Source organism: Phaseolus vulgaris, chromosome 5 (assembly GCF_051622355.1).
Source record: "Phaseolus vulgaris cultivar YP4 chromosome 5, ASM5162235v1, whole genome shotgun sequence".
Lineage (NCBI taxonomy): Eukaryota > Viridiplantae > Streptophyta > Magnoliopsida > Fabales > Fabaceae > Phaseolus > Phaseolus vulgaris.
The window spans coordinates 3,806,591-3,823,733 of record NC_143502.1 but is presented as its reverse complement, the minus strand read 5'-3'; the positions used below and the strand labels follow the sequence as shown (position 1 = coordinate 3,823,733).

The 17,143-nt window shown below is 30.8% G+C and overlaps 2 protein-coding genes across 2 annotated transcripts; one reads left to right on the top strand and one right to left on the bottom strand.

Annotated features, from left to right (window-relative positions):
- Positions 1-1,170: 1,170 nt before the first annotated feature.
- LOC137834884 (chaperone protein dnaJ GFA2, mitochondrial) lies at positions 1,171-11,089 on the top strand. The gene is made up of 18 exons (XM_068643111.1): positions 1,171-1,509; positions 1,646-1,736; positions 1,977-2,063; positions 2,324-2,406; positions 2,543-2,626; positions 2,737-2,775; positions 3,453-3,542; positions 4,078-4,128; positions 4,217-4,304; positions 4,431-4,495; positions 4,585-4,659; positions 4,906-4,978; positions 5,381-5,472; positions 5,572-5,643; positions 9,913-9,969; positions 10,054-10,102; positions 10,271-10,337; positions 10,617-11,089. Exons 1-18 carry the CDS (start codon positions 1,438-1,440, stop codon positions 10,711-10,713), a joined length of 1,332 nt encoding a protein of 443 aa, XP_068499212.1. The 5' UTR covers positions 1,171-1,437; the 3' UTR covers positions 10,714-11,089.
- An 837-nt stretch (positions 11,090-11,926) lies between these two features.
- On the bottom strand, positions 11,927-13,682 carry LOC137836216 (Bifunctional inhibitor/lipid-transfer protein/seed storage 2S albumin superfamily protein). The gene is made up of 2 exons (XM_068645060.2): positions 13,087-13,682; positions 11,927-12,104 (listed from the first exon to the last, which is right to left on the bottom strand). Exons 1-2 carry the CDS (start codon positions 13,403-13,405, stop codon positions 12,088-12,090), a joined length of 336 nt encoding a protein of 111 aa, XP_068501161.1. The 5' UTR covers positions 13,406-13,682; the 3' UTR covers positions 11,927-12,087.
- Between the last annotated feature and the right edge of the window lie 3,461 nt (positions 13,683-17,143).

The window sequence follows — 17,143 nt, the reverse complement described above, 5'->3', positions numbered from 1 at the left end:
TAATTAGTTATTATGTGACATAATTAGGTTTTATATTCCTTTTCAGTAATTTTAATTTTGTTTGTATATATATACCATACTCCTTCAATGAGAATTTATCAAATTTGAAACCAATCTCTCTATTGTCGACAAATTCTTACATAATATTTTAATATACTGTAATTTCTATTTAAACCAATTCTAATATCTTTTATTCTCTATTTACAAATGACTAAAAGAAATTTAATATGATAAATATAGATGCTAGAGATTTAAAGGGGTGATTTTTAAATATAAAAAATAAAAGAGTAAAGTTTATTATAAAAAATGAGTAATCAAATATTATTATTACTTAAAAATATTTGTAATGGTTGATGAAGCCATAGCTCTAAGTAGTTCCATTTAATGAGTAATATAATTTATTTAAATTTTATTTTATTTTTAAGCATAATTCATAAGAATGTTGTAAAAAACCATGGTTACAAATATACTAATTTGTTTTTATAAATTCATGAAACTTTTTACGATGACGTAATAATAATCATATAATAAAACTAATAATAACAACTACAATATAATAATAACTCCCATAATTATAGTAAAAAATTCTCTAATTAGTTGTATAAATAATGTTTCTACTTAATTTTAATTAAATTTTAAAATCACAATTTCAATTAATACAATTAAGCATTATGGTAATAAAAAATTATATTTAGGGTTTTGTATGTGAGTGGCCATGACTTTTGATAAAAGAGTGCCCCTTGAGTGTGTAAATATGATTGGAAGAGACCATGTTAATAAAATACTTAATTTATTATTGATGTTTAAGAATTATATATTATTAAATTTAAACAAATTTAAGACTTATACATGGGAATATTATAATTTATTTATGTATTTTTGTTTATCAAAATGGAATTATGGAAAACTTTTTAAAATTTTAACATCTTTTAGATACTGTAATTTAAGATGTATAAGTGATTTGATGTAACATCCAATTCAATAAGTTGGTGTAGGTCTTTCTATTTATACATCTTAAATTATACATTTTACTATGTTTTTATGATTACTATAAAATATATTTTTTTAAGAATGGTTTTGAAATGTACAATACAAAATCTTTTTAATATATTTAAAAGAATATTTTTGAAAATTATGAGTTATAATTTATAAGAAGTTATTTTCCTTATTATATTGAGAGGTGTGTTAAGAAAACATGCACTTGGAGAACAAATTTGTGTTTTTTTTTTCTCTTTATTCTATAAAATTAATGCAAAGTACATTTTTTTTTTAAAAAGTTAAACATTTCTTTGCCTCTCTTCTCTTCCTAACAACTAGAACATTCCAATTGCTAAACACATTAGGGTTTTTGGAAGGGGTTTTAGGGCTATTGCTTGCAACCAGAAACCCCCAATTCTCCTTCCAAAGATTCAACTTTTCTTATTGAGGTGCTCCCAAATGCTTCGTTCCAATGGCGTTAGGCTCCTCCGATCTCTGCCCGCTAAATTCCTCCGTCATGCTGACGAACCTGTACTGGACAACCCTTCCTCTCTCTCTCGCCCTTGATTTGTCATTCATTATTCTACTTCAAATTTTGAGACGTTTTATCTGTCTACTTTGATGGAATTTTGTTTTGCTTGGTTGATTTGTTTTGGATAAATCTCAGATATGTGAAGGAGTGTGCCAAAGGGGTTATAGGACATTGAGTTCGGGACTTGGTAATCCATACAGAGTTATCGGGAACTTAACTCCAAAAGGTATGTGTTGAAGACAATAATGCAAGTTTCAATTTCTTGTTTTTGTTTTTTTAATTTTGTTGTGCAATTATACGAAGGAATGAGAATATGTGGAATAAGTCAGTTTTGTTTTGGATTAGTTTGACAGTTGTTGCTCCTATTATTATTTTTCCCGATGTTATATTGAACATCTTATTACAAAAGGAACGGTATGATTTTCTGGTTTTTTTGCTGAACTTTTTCTGCTCTGTCTAATTGCAGTTGGAGATGGTATTGCTTTGAAGAACTGGTTGCTGTATGGAGCGGCTAATACATATTGGGGGACATCTAGGTCCATTCATGGGTCAGGTATAAGATGCTTTGTGTGCTTGCCTTACTTTCCATTCCTGCTGATGTCACATCGAAATGCATTTCAAAATCTTCTTTGGTTATTCATGGCTTGTTTTTGTCTTTTCCTTTGGTGGTGAAGTATAAGTGGCCTGAAGTTAATGCTACTTTTATTGAAGTAGCCCTGCATTATCTGTTTTTGTCATTCCCCTGGATGGATATATTTGTTTATTGACCCTTGCATTTGAATGATTTCTTTTATATCCTCAATGACTTTTCAGCATCATTGGCTAGAGACTATTACGAAGTGCTTGGTGTGAGTAAGAATGCAAGTACTTCTGAAGTTAAGAAGGCATACTATGGGGTAGGTTTTACTTTACTAGTATTAATATACATGTGTTTTTGTATCAGCAAACATTTTTTAAGTTTTAGGTGAACATTTGGCTTATTTAAATAAAGTATTTATTTTATTTACTGTTTGTTTTCTCCATGTTATGCAGCTTGCAAAGAAGCTCCATCCAGACACAAACAAAGATGATCCTGAAGCTGAAAAGAAGTTTCAAGAAGTTTCAGTGGCATATGAGGTGTACTCTTGTGCTTGTTATTTACCTAGAGCTCTACTGTAAATTGTTATGTGATGAGTGAACTTGCTTATGTTTTCTTGGCTCTTCCCCTTTGAATAACTGCATTGTAGGTTTTGAAGGATGAGGAAAAGCGTCAACAGTATGATCAGGTCTTATGTCTTTCCTGATATATTTTTGTTACCTTTTTCTGTTACACTATTGGGGTAAATTTATAGGACAGGTTACTGATTTTATGCACAAGACACCTACATTGTAGATCATAATATAACAAGGAAATAATAGCTGGACTTGAGCAGAAGACCTCTGTTTTATGGAGTTGGAGGATAGAGATATTTGAGGGGGAAAATGTTGAATGAAGTGAAAATTAGCACCTTTTGTTTTAGATGTGTTTGCGAGAGCTGTAAAAATCATGTTATTGCAATAATTGATTATATGATATGTATAGTCAATTATTATAGATTATATAATCAAAATTAGTTTTTCTTACAGTAAGTTTGTTCAAAATTAGTTTTAAGATAATAAATTTTGTTTGAATTCAATAGAAAAAAATCAGCTTTTACATAAGAAAAAAAGTATAAAGCTGAAAGGGAAAAAAGGCTATTGGAAAATAGTTATAAGCTGCAAATTTCTAGATTCATAGTCAGCTTAATTTTCAGAAAAAAATGCTTTTTACAAATCTTAAAGATTAACACAGCTGATATTGGAAACAACTGTAATCCCCAAAAATGTCTGAAATCTCGAAATTAATCTTTTCCAAACATGCTCTTATTTTATCTTATTTATTAATTATCTCTATGATTTGATTTGATTTAATATGGATTTGTAGATTGGCCATAATGCGTTTGTAAACCAACAAAGCTCTGGTTTTGAAGGTGATAGCGGCTTTAATCCATTCGAGCAGATATTCCGAGATCATGTAATGACTTGCTGCTTTCGATATTCTTGCTATTGGTCATGTCTAATTGTATATTGGTTGATCCTCTATAATTTTTTAGTAGTTTAGTCTGCATTGCTGTAGAGTTTTTATTAGGATTTTTTCTTAGTAGAAATGAATATGTATGCAGTTCTACTGTTAAACATGTGATGTTCTAATGGAAGGATCTGTTGTTGTTGCGTGCTGTTCAGACACTAATCACACAACTGCATCAGTTAGTGGTTCAGATTAATGGCAGAATAATCTATTTAGTTTTTAAATAGTTTACAAATGCGCTTGCTTCAATAATCATACAAGCAATCAAGCATCCTAATTTGTAATTGTTATGTTTGGTTGTGCCTCTCCTGCTTTTAAATTTAATTGTAGTAGAAAAGAGTATTAGAAAATAGTGATTCAATAAATTATTGCACTAAAATAGAACAAAAATGTCTAAGAAATTTGCTTGAATTACTTGTCCCACATTTGAAGACTAGTGTGATTTTTAATCCTCTAACCATTTCCCTCAAATGGTGATCAGGATTTTGTCAAGAACTTTTTTCATCAGAATATTGGTGGAGAAGATGTCAAGGTTCTTTCTATCTTCATATCTTCTGGACATCTTTAACTATTCCAGGACTTGTTTGAGAAAATGCAGCTTGTTCTATTATTGTTCACAGACTTTTATTGAACTATCTTTTATGGAAGCTGTCCGAGGATGCACCAAAAATGTTACATTTCAAACAGAAGTGCTCTGTAACACTTGTGGTATGCTCATGACTTAAACATAATTTACATGCTTAATTCTTAGCGGTCTCTACTACATGTAGTTTAGTTTGCAAGGCCTATGGTCCTGGAAGGTGACAAATTCTTTATCTTTGTTGACTATTTCAGGTGGGAGTGGTGTTCCTCCTGGTACAAGACCTGAAACTTGTAAGCGCTGTAAAGGGGCAGGAGTGGTCAGTATTGTCTTAAATATAACTTCCTTTAATAATGCTTATTATTGTTATGATAAATGTTAACTTGATGGCTTTTGTTATATGTCCAGACATTTGTACAAACTGGCATATTTAGGATGGAGAGTACTTGTGGTACATGTAAGGGAACTGGCAAAATTGTATCGGTATGATGCAAATGTTTAATTTTTTTCATATTAATTCTCTTATTCTGTAAATTTGGATATGATGGATTTGCCTTTGATTCATGTAACTTTCTGTGTTGCTTAATATTGTTGCTTTTTTTCATTCTTATTTCATTAATTTTTAAAGAAATTATACAATCAATATTGTAGGTTCATCATATGCATGTGTTTGTACTGATTTTTCATACCAATTGCTAGTAATTTTGTTCTTTTCTTTCTTGGTGTCAGAATTTCTGCAAGTCATGCAAAGGGGCAAAGGTTACCAAAGGAACAAAATCAGTCAAATTGGATATTATGGCTGGTAAGCATTATTTTTAAAATTTTACAATGCATTGTTATTGTGTGAATCATATTCATATTACAATTTTCAAAGAAAAAAGTCAAATGAATGAGTAGTTTCCCTATGGATTTTCCTTATACTGCTTTTCGGAATAAAATTTGTTTGGTAGAAGCTAGAAAGAAATCCATTACTAAATCTGAGTTTTGCCATTATACATTAGTATTAATCTGGCAACAAACACAAACAGAAAGAAGCTACAGTTTTTTACAATAGTAAAGTTGATGCTTTTGATCACTTACCTTTTAATAATTTAGAGCGATATTGGGTGTTGACTATCTTTCTATTGATTAATTTGATTTTATTAACTGAGGGAGCTAAAAGGAAAAAATGGGTTGACTGATTGGCATGCTTGTACATTTGCAGGGATTGACAACAATGAAACTATAAAGGTTTATCGAAGTGGCGGTTCAGATCCCGATGGAGATAATCCTGGTGATCTTTTTGTTACTATTAAGGTGACTGTTCAATATATTCATTGCTTGGTCATGATTTTCATTTTTCTCCTACATCTTCTAACAAGCCAAATCATTTATTTATCATTTTCCTTTGTGCAGGTCAGGGACGATCCTGTCTTCCGTAGAGAAGGATCTGATATTCATGTAGATGCTGTCTTAAGTATCACTCAGGTAATGTTTGTCTATTAAAAGTTTTAAGCCTAATTCTAGTTGATTTTTTTTCCAGCTTTCTTTTAACTTATGCCTGTATTTTGTTTGTAGTATTAGTTTATAATTCTGGGGAAGCTAATTGGTAGGCCTAGATAGAGAAAGTGTTTTGCCAAGTTGGGCATAATATATTTTTTGTATATTTGTTGTCAATTTGGGATCATGTGAAATGGTCCACCTAATCTTAACACTATATGGAGTTGTGACATCTTCATTGGGGTTGGGAGGGGAGAGGGGTAAACTTTTTTTTTTTACCAAAGTAAGCCTTTTGTGTAAATCGCCTTCCCCTAGCATTACTAGGGGCGTGTTTGACACATATGTCAGTTGCCTCTAGACACCGATCAGCCTGAAGCAACTAAAAGTTACTTTTGTGTTGTTTACTTATTTGTTATGCAGATTTGAAGAATAATGTGAATTTGAAACGTAGATGCAAACATGCTATACAGTAATTAAATTATGTATATATCTGTATTTTTTATAATATCAATTGCTTTTATTGGGGATGTTTACATTTTTGTTTACACTTCTAGTATATTCCATGGTGAAAGAAGGTATGATCTGGCAAATATATGAATTATATAGTCATGATGTGTTGGGAAAAAACACAGCAATGGAATCACCCACATGGTAATTGATTTGATTCAAACACCTCTTGGTTAAATTCATAGAATTGTCTCACATGGTAGTAGAATCGAGATACAAGTAGTGTATCGGAGAATTGATATTATGAATCATAAATTGTTTCGTATCGTGAATCGTAAGATTCATAAACATTAAAAAATTTAATATATACTTAAATATATAAGATATGTATACATACAAGATACAATAAATTATATATATATATGTATATATATACCACACAATTTCACCAAAACAACCTCTATGGTGCATACATGTTATTAAACAAATTATGTCTATCTTTTTTTATTTACTCATTTTTTAAAATCTACACTGATTCACACAATACGGAATCGTTTCGTTTCGGGATTCAGCGATTCTTTGTGCGAATCGCATGATACAGCTAAGATTCAGGGACGAAAAAGATTCTTCACACGATTCGTATTGTGGGAGGGTGAAACCGTATCGTTTCGTACAATACGTATCGTGAATCATAAGATACTAACTACTAATAGTTTCTCCATCTCAAATATGATTACTAGAATTTCCACCCATTACATATTGTCACTACACATGCCTTAATAATACCCCCCACTCAAGGGTTCTAAGAAAGGATATCATTCATTACAGCAGACACTCAAAAGTGATCACACGCTTGCATCTGCTCTCTTTTCTTGCTTTGGTTGGGATGTTTCATCTTCTTTTCATGATCTCTTCATTATAAAGGAAAAAAATATGACTCCATTCATGAACGAGACTCAATAGGCATTGGTTATCTTATCCCACAACCACCCAACAACTGTGACCACTATCTCCAGCAACCACCCAATGATCTCTCTGATTGTTTAATATATTTTTTTTTTTCTACTTCCACCTTGGATTATTCCAACCAACCACCGTGCCTGTCTTGAACATGCTATTTTGTTATCATTTTTTTATTATTTGAAGTAAAAAACTTGATGTTATTGTTAGTTTTGGACTTCTTATTTCATCATTTTTTTAATATTTATCAATCTGTATGTATTTTGTTTTTAAAATTGGTTGTCGTACATTGGCCATTTGCCAGAATGCATTCTTTGGCTGACTGCCATAGTCTGCCATCCACTATCAATAACCCTGGTTAACCCATTTCTTCACATACCCTCTCATTATGGCGTTGGAGTCCAAGAATTGAAAATACCTTCCACTTACCACGATTATTTGGAAATTTATTTTTCTTTCCAACACTTTTTCCTTCAATTAAAGTTTCAGAATACCACCTCTTTGGAAAATTTTACCTTCTCAACCTTGGTATCGCTATTGCCTTCCCTTTCAAAGTTCCTCATTTTTTTTCCTCGCAAAACCAAGTGCCTCCCTTGTACACCTGCATTCCCACTTTGTACCAACATACCCTTGCGGTGCCATCTTTTCCAATGAAGTGATATTGGCAACAAAAAAATATACAAACCATTTTCTCACTCATAATGTCTTTCATTTTCTCCCCATTTCCTGATGTGAAATGGTCAAACTCTTAGCTAGTTTTCAAGTCTTTCATTTTCTCCCCATTTCCTGATGTGAAATTGTCAAACTCTTAGCTAGTTTTCAAGTTGTTAAACATCACATGGTCTCTACAAATGTGCTTTGATGTAGTAAAATCCATCACTTTTTATTTTGATATAGCAACCTCCTTGCAGTTGTCAATTACAATCTTCATCAAAGTTTTTGACCATGTTAGCCTTAGAGTTGTCATTATCTCTATTGATAACTTAGTTTATTTCAGATGCTCCCTCATTTATTGCACTCTTCTTGCAAATCTTTCTCCTCTCCCTAAAGTAGTCATGTTGCTCGTTTCTTGTTACTGATGTTACAATTTTGTTCTTCCTCTCAATTCATCATGTCTTCTTGATTGACTCCTTCTTGCTTAGGCTCCTCCGTGGTTAATGCTCAACCTTCAGTATCAATAATTTCGTTTCTCGTCATTCTCTCATTCTTTTGGAGCGAAAGTCACCTCATCCAACTTCTACATTGTGCTCCCTACTAGCGATGTTTGAATCAAAGGTTTGTGTGGCCTTGGTAAGTTAGGCCAACAACAACAATCTCTACTCATTAGAGATTATTGTCTGCATTTAACAGATGGCACAAGGGGTTGAATTTATTAGTGTAATGGGGATTACCTATGATGTCCGTTTTGTGTTGATACAAGAATATCTTCAAACAAACTATTGGTTAGTTGCTTGGATGCATAGTTGTTCTTGAGTTTCTCCCATACAAGGCCTTTGATGTTGTGTCCTTCATCACATACTTTATCTCAAGAGCTAACCAAATCATGCTTACAATGTTATTTTGGATCTTTTTCCATACCCTCTTCATTCATGTAAGTCAACTTTTTCATCTTCTAAAGCCAAATTAAGACCTTGCTACTTTATAAGCTCTTGAATGGTATTACCAAATCTAAAGTTCACTTTTCCATCATATCAACATCTCAAACTTTTGTGTCACCCACCATGACTTTGATATAATGTTGGGGAAAACCAATGGAATCATGCACATGCTTAATAGATAAGATGGAACAAAGCACAATTGATGTGAATTGGCAATAATTACAACTTTTACAATTTTTAACCACCCCAATTGTGTATCACTCCACAAACTTTGTATATCCCCATTGAAGGGTACTAAGAAATTATAACACACATTACAAGAGGCTCATTCACAGACTTGTCTTCTCTTGATTTTGTTGGGATGCTTCATCTTCTAATCATGACCTTGTTTTTATGTAGGAAAAGATTTAACTTATTTCATGAATGAGACTCTTAAGAAGTGACTTTAAGCCTAACTCAATCCTACAAAGCCTATATAGTATAATTTGACCTTATTTTCAATCAATGTGGACTCTTCAACACATCCCCTTACACATCAATGACTGAACATTTCAAGCGTGGGACTAGGGGAAACCCAATAGTGGGTGACACGAGGCCCAACACCTTACTAGGATAGATTCTGAATGACTCTGATGCCATCTTAAGAAAGTGCAATTTAAGCCTAAATCAATCTTACCAAACTGGTTTGGTAAGGTACTCAACTTATACACTCATTTTTCCTCTAAGAATGCATTTATTTGGAAAAAAAATAGTGGAAATTCCTCTAAGAATGTTTCTCTTGACTGGCCTGCTTCTGCATTTATTTTAAGAATTGGATTGTTCTTCCAATACGATGCTAGCATCCAAATGACTTTCCATTCTAATCCATGCACCTGCATTCCCTCTTTCAATTTTGAAAGTTACCATTTGGAAACTAAATGTGCTCGTTAGGAGTTCTGTTTTTAAATCTTTAGGCAAAAGAACTAGTTAAATGAAGTAGCTCTGCCAATTATAAATCTTCATGGATGTAAAAAAAAACAGTGGGTTTTGGAGAATGTTAGTTTGTTCCTGATTGACTTGAAGGCTTCGAACATGTAAATGGATTTGTGGTTGACCTAGCAATCATAAACGTGGTTGATTCTGGTAGATTTATGTTTTTTTTTTCTATTTTGTAAATGGTCAGGATCTGAAACATCGTACTATTGGTTTGTGTTGCAATATGGGGAGTACTAAATATTACTCAAAATAATTTAAATGCTATATTATTTTTCAGGCAATTTTGGGTGGAACTATTCAGGTCCCAACTCTTACTGGAGATGTTGTTCTTAAGGTTTGTGTTGCTATTGCGCATAATTTCTCATGGCATTTTGGTTTTAGTAACCGATGATGTTTGATGATGGGTCATGTTTGGCAGGTTCGTCCTGGCACCCAACCTGGTCAAAAGGTGGTTCTGAAAAAAAAGGGTGAGTTATTTGATACTGTATGCTGATGATAATTTGAGAGTATTTTACTAGGCAGCATGGTGTAAAATTATATTTGAAGTTCCATCATGAACCTATTCAATGGATTTCTAAAGTGTTCAGTTTAAGGTGATTTTTTCATCTTTATTAACTTGTTTGCTCTCTTAACAGGGATCAAGACAAAAAATTCTTACACACTTGGGGATCAATACGTTCATTTTAACGTCAGCATTCCAAAGTGAGTGTTACATTTGATGTTTGAATGTGGTTTATGAACTACTACGTACATGCTGGAATTTCCATTTGGAAAGAGCTCCAAACCCTGATTTGTGTTAAAGTTAGTCTCTTCACTTTTGTCCAAATCATGTTTTGGAGGCTTCAAATGGGAGTCAACTCCTCTTGCTCACCATACAAATAAAAATAGTGTAGGATCAGGCTGTTTAGGGAAAGATTTTTCTTTGTGATGGTCTGATAGATGTTTATAATATAACTGATCTCTTTGTGTGTTGTTCTGCAGCAACCTGTCAGAGAGGCAGCGTGAATTGATTGAAGAGTTTGCCAAGGAAGAGCAAGGGGATTTTGATAAACAGAGAGCTGCATCTGCTTCTGGTTGAAAGCATTGCAAGAGTTGCCAAATCATGCTCAACTAGGCGGGTGATGAAGTTTTGTAGGATTAAGAACTGGTAATTCTATTCGTCCCTTCCACTTTTTTTTATATGTAATATTTCTCAACCAAGTGATGATAAAATTCAAAATTTTAATTTTAGAAGGCTGCTGTTCCTATAGGCTAGTATTCTAGTCACTGCTGTATATAGTTTCCTTATGACATAAACAAGGGCGCAAATCACTGAATGTGATTCTTTTTCCTGCTATCATCACATCACATATAGAGGAACCTTTATAATTGGGCCATGGGTAAACTAGAACATCATTTCTACACACTATTATCTTGAAACATTAAACAATACACATTCATTTGTCTCTGGATCAGTGATACTGTTTTCTTATTATGTTAGTGATGCTTAAAAAGTTGTGATTTCAGTTTTGTGGGGTCACCAAAGGCACGAATTTAACATTATCTTTAAATGCTTTGGTGAATTCAATACTTTTTCTTGGACTAGTTTACTTTGGTTTCGCAATCAACTTCACATTGAAATGCAATTAATGGACTATACATTATAAGAAAAAAAATCTGACTTAAAACCATAATTCTGTTTGGTCAAAAGCTATCAACCCGTGGTGTTTGTATTTGAAGGTGTTCCTATGTTTAATACAGATGTTTAAAGACATGTTTTATTTTTAAAATTTCTATTCATTTGGTGTTGAAAATTTGTGAAAGTCGTGTTCAGTTTTTTGAATCTTGATAGCTGGATTAAGATAAATGGATAATGTACTAAGTCAAGATTTTACGCAAATTTATCCTAAAAATTATTCTGTACTTGTTAAATACTTGAAAAAAATTAATATTCACATTTTCTAGTAACCTCTTTTATAAAAAGTAACCCTAATTAGCATTGACCTACTATTATTATTATTATTATTAAAACATTGTTCGTGTATTGGTGCATATTTTGGGTAATAACGTATTTGAACTAACTATTATTTTGTTAAGTTTATAAATATGTATTTAAATTAAAAGTGATTAAAATTACGATAATTTTAAAATTGATTTCTCCATAATAAACGTTTAAAAATTGAAGATTAGATAAAAATTGCGCATTTTTTCAAAATTTGAAATTGAATGTGTGAAAAAAAAATCTCATGGTTTTTTTGTAGAGAGAAAACTTTATAAAAGTATTTTCATGAATAAAACTTGAACTCACAAAATAATTTAATTTTGAGCATGTTATATCTTCTCGAGAACAATTAATTATTGTAACATATTAAACTAATCTATTCATTACATTTGATTAACCATTACATAAATCACTTCTCAAAATAAAAGCCTTTATTTCTAATAACATTCTCTCTTAACCTCCAACTTCATTTTATGACATGATTTCACCTGCATAAAGAGAGATAATGAAAATTAGTCTTCTTTCACCTCCCAAAACATTCATAGAGAACAACATAAACCATTATTTTCCTTTTCCTCGTCATTATTATATAATAAAAATGTTGTAAATATATTATTTAATGTATTGATTAATACAATATTGTCAAGAGCTTATATTTAAATAAATTTCTCCTTACATGTCTCTGAGATGGAAAAAGAAAAATTATGAGGTTTTTCTTTATAACAAAAACTAACTGTGAATTTGTAAGAGTTCATATAACTTCTCTAAATTATTGTTTTTAATTTGTATATAAATTTTGGGAAAACATTATTTTGTTTTTCGCTTTTGGAATGGTCTGACATGAAACAAAAAATTACTTAATTATGTATTTATATCAATCATTTTAGATGACAAAAGATAAAAAAATACCTAAATCTGGTCAACATAAACAAATATTACCTTCTCACAAAATCCAGCTGTTTTTAATGATTATAGGACAAGAAAAATATAATAATACACTCTAATTCCTCTTATTATTTATTTAAAAATAAATCTAACAAAATATCACTAGATTATTTCATTTCAAAACTGTTTTTTAATGCAAAATAAATTTTTTTCTAAATGATAACAGACATAAAATTATGAATGACATTTTGAAAGGGACTAGAGATTAAAAAATATCACCAATTACATAACACTTCGTTATATTCAAGAAACTATTACATGATTCTAAGTCAACATTGGTCTTTTATATATATATATATATATATATATATTAAATCTTCATGAAACACATAATATCATAATTTATTAAATTTAAAAAGTTCAATTAAAATTAATTGAAACCATGAATCCGATGTTGGTTGAACACCACCCAATAATTTCTTTTTTATATACAAAAATCCAGTGTTCCATGTTTATAGTAAGCACTCAAATATGTATGTATGTATGTATATATATGTGTGAGAGAGAAAAGAGAAGAGAGATTACATGGTTCAAAGTTTGTTGTGCACTTGTCTGGGAGCTGTGAGGCCATGTTACGGTCTACCCCAGAAATTGGAGGACCAGTGACAAGGACACACAAACAAGGCTGCCCTAATGTCCTAAGGGCATTGCAACATGCATCAGTTGGGGGAATGGAGCTAAAAGGAGCAACTGCTGCCCTACAAGGAATGAGTTGCACAAGAGTAGAGAAGAATGTGCTTTTGCATGAACTGCTTTCAACTTCTCTAAACCCTAAACCTACCATCATCATCATCATCAAAACCCACACCAATGACACTGCCCTCATGTAGCTGCAGAACTTCATCTTTCAATTCTTGCCAAACTTTTAACTGTCTTCACAATGTTTCTGAGGGTTTGCATTTATTTATACATATGATTCATATGTCATGCATGATACCTGTTCTAACTAAGTGGTGATAGAGAGAGATTATCAGCAATGTGATTGTGCTGAATGCTAACAGTTAGAAGATTCGAATGATGTGATTTCTTCTAAGAAAATTTGTAAAATTGCATTACTTCAAGAATTAATGTGGAGATGTGTTTAAGAAATGATGAAGTATTAGTGTGATTTTATGATTTCAATCTGTCATATATTTAAATTGTTACAGATAAAATAATTAACAGTATTTGATTATATGATACATGAATATTGATCCACTTAATATTTTTTTAAGAAAAAATCACGTTTAATCATTACAATTTAATAGCTCATGAATGATTTAAGTTTGATAAAAGTTATCATTATTACAAATTTGCTTATAACTAATAACAGTAAACAACACTGAAACCAATAACTTTTTGGTACAAGTATTATCGATCTTAATTGTTTCTTATCATAATAAAATTAGTCTTTATATATTATAATAAAATCATTAAATAAAAATTAAATTTACGTAAAAAAAATAATTAATTACTAAACATTATTTTACATATTATAAAATTATTGATATTTAACGTAATTTGTATTATTAATAAAAAATTATAAAATATTTTTTAAATTGATATCTAAATTAGTTATTAAAATTTTAATAATTAATATTTTAAATTATAAATTAGTATTTGAAAGATTAATAGATGGTTTTTATATACTAATTGAAAAATTATTTTATAAATTTTTATTGATAATAGAAACTAATTTAGATATTAATGATTTTTTTAATTTATAAAATAATCTTTAATTTAGTAAAAAAATAACTAATTATTTTAATTTTTAAAATAAATTTTTATTTAATAATCTTTTAATAATAGTAATGTCCTGATAATTTGGCATGTAGGATAATCCGTTCAAGTATCATTATGAAACTATTTATCTGAAACATGTCATTAAGATAGGTTTAGGTCTTCACAGAGTTACAACCATCTTGCAGTTTCCTTTTGAATTAACAATTAATATATTTCTGTCTGATTTTAATTTTATACGTGTAAATAACCTGAGGAACTGAACATTGTTAATATAAATGTTTGAGTGAACAAATTTTAAATTAGATTTGACCATGAACAAGATTAAACATAAAAATCATGTAGTATTCTTAAAACTAAAATGGATTTTTAAATTAATTACATAACGTTAATATATAATCATGCAGTCTAAATTTATTCCTCTCATTAGTATAAAATTTACTCTTACTAATCCCTATATCTCTATATCTTTATCCGTCTACCTATCAAGTTTGGATGATTCTGTTTTTTTTATTAACATAATTATACTTTGAATCCTGCATAGAAATTTAGTAATACTAATATTTTCTCAAGAAATGTGTAGACAATTCAATAGTAAGTAAAAATTAAGGGACATAAATTTTTGTGATATACTCAACTCCTACAAATTATGCTTTCTCAGAAAAGCAATCTTGTGAATAGTTATATCCTCACTTTTATTTTATCATAACTTTTAGTTTATCTCTTATGATCTTTCAAGACAAGTATGATGCTATCTCTTATTATGGAATGTTGAAAGGTTTATGGATTGAGTTGGACCAACGTTAAAATTTGAAATTGAAATTGGAAAAAAACATAGATGTTGTAACTCTTGCTTAGTTTGTTTAACAATAGTATTGAATCTTGAACATGACCTTGTTAAGGAACAAATTCTTGGGAAGGAAAGACTTCTTACTCTTTCTGAAGTTTTCTACATTGTTCGAGGTGAGGTGAATCGTCGGCTGGCCATGAAGAATGAACCCTCCATTGAAGGAGTTGTTATGTCCTCTCAAAAGGCTTCCAAACTTCTAGGAATTCAAATCTTGTAAACATGAAACTCGGATTAAAAGGCAAGGGAGATTTTTGGTGATTTTATAGTGGCCACACTAAGGAAACTTGCTTCAATCTGCATGGAAAGGAGAAAGCTCCCAATCATTTGGAAAAACTAAAAAGACAACCCACACTGAAGGCTTATCAAACAACTTTATATTCTGGAAATTTTGGCAAGACTCCTTTCTCCTCTTCAATTGAAGAAGGAAAGCCTACACTACATGCTGAAATTGAACATATAAAATCTCTCTTGAAGTTTATCAATAAGTCATCTTATAGTACTTGTTCTCTAACTATGACCGGTAAGAACTCTAATTCTTCTTTTTAATGTTTTTAAACTTTATGTAAGGACTCTAGTGCGACAGACCGTATGACCCGTCATTCATCTCTTTTAACATCATATGTTTCTCTTTCTAGTAAAACATTACTGCTGCAAATGTGACCTGTATTCCAATATTTTGTTATCATCCTTCAACCTTAAACATGTCTTTTATAGTTCAAAACTTTCTAATAATCTTATTTCTGCTAAAAATCTTACTTTTGACCTAAACTGTTATGTAGCTTTGTTTTTCACTCATTGTGTTTTTCACGATCTTGCCACGAGGAGTACGGTTGGAACTATTAAAGAAAATGGAGACTTGTATTACTTTAACAACTTGGAAACTAAGGGTATTTTCAATAGACAAACGACTACCTCCTGTCTTCAGTCTTACATTACTTCTGAATCATCTCAAATTTGGCTTCTCCATAGTCGTCTAATACATGCATCCTTTTTTTCTAAAGTCTATGCTCCTTTCCTTTTTTCCCAAAAGAGTATGTTGAGTCATTTGAATGTGATATATGTCAACTTGTAAAGGCAACATCATGCCACATATCCTCCTAGTAATACAAAGAGTGTTCATCCTTTTGATTTGATTTATTCTAATGCTTAGGGGCCTCCATCAAACTCTAGTATATCCAGTACTAAATAATTTTTCATTTTCATTAATGATATTTCCCATGTTACATGGATTTTACTTATGAAATATAAATATAAATCTTTTACCTTATTTGTCATATTCTTTTGCATGAAAAAAAAGTACACAATGTGAAAAGTCAATTAAACGTTTGTGTTCTGATAACGAGGTAATATGTATATCATGACATGTCTTATTTGGGGTGAGGTTGTTCTCACTGATACCTATTTTATCAATTGATTACCCTCTCAAGTTCTAGATGGCTCGAGTCTCATTAAGTTCATGTCTTACTTCTTTCTATTAGTTCCTTATCTCTAGTCTTTATAGTTAGATGTTTGAATGTGACATGTTTGTCCATATTTATAATCAGTTTCATGGGAATTTAGATCCTCGAGTTGTTAAATACATATTCATTGGTTATGCTTCTAATAGAAAAGGATATTGTTGTTACCATCCTTCGAGTAAAAAATTTTTTTACCTCCATGGATGCCATTTTTTATGAAACTAAATTCTTTTACATGCATCCTCAACTTTAAGGGGTGAATTCTTTCAACTCTTCTTAATTTTTGTAATAATTTTTTGTTCCTTTTAAACTGTAACCATCCCATATTGATACTATCCTTGGTACTCTTGTACTTCTCTTGAAACATCTCTTATAGATGTCTCTAAAGTGGTTTGTATCAAAGGCAATGTTGCCCCTGAGTCAGGGTCGACTTCAAAAATTAGTTGTTCAAAGAGTTTCTTCCATATGCAACAACATATGAGACAAAACTAACCTAACATGATCCAATAACAACTCCAATCATTTGAGCCAAGGGTTAGTATTCCTTCTTTTGACA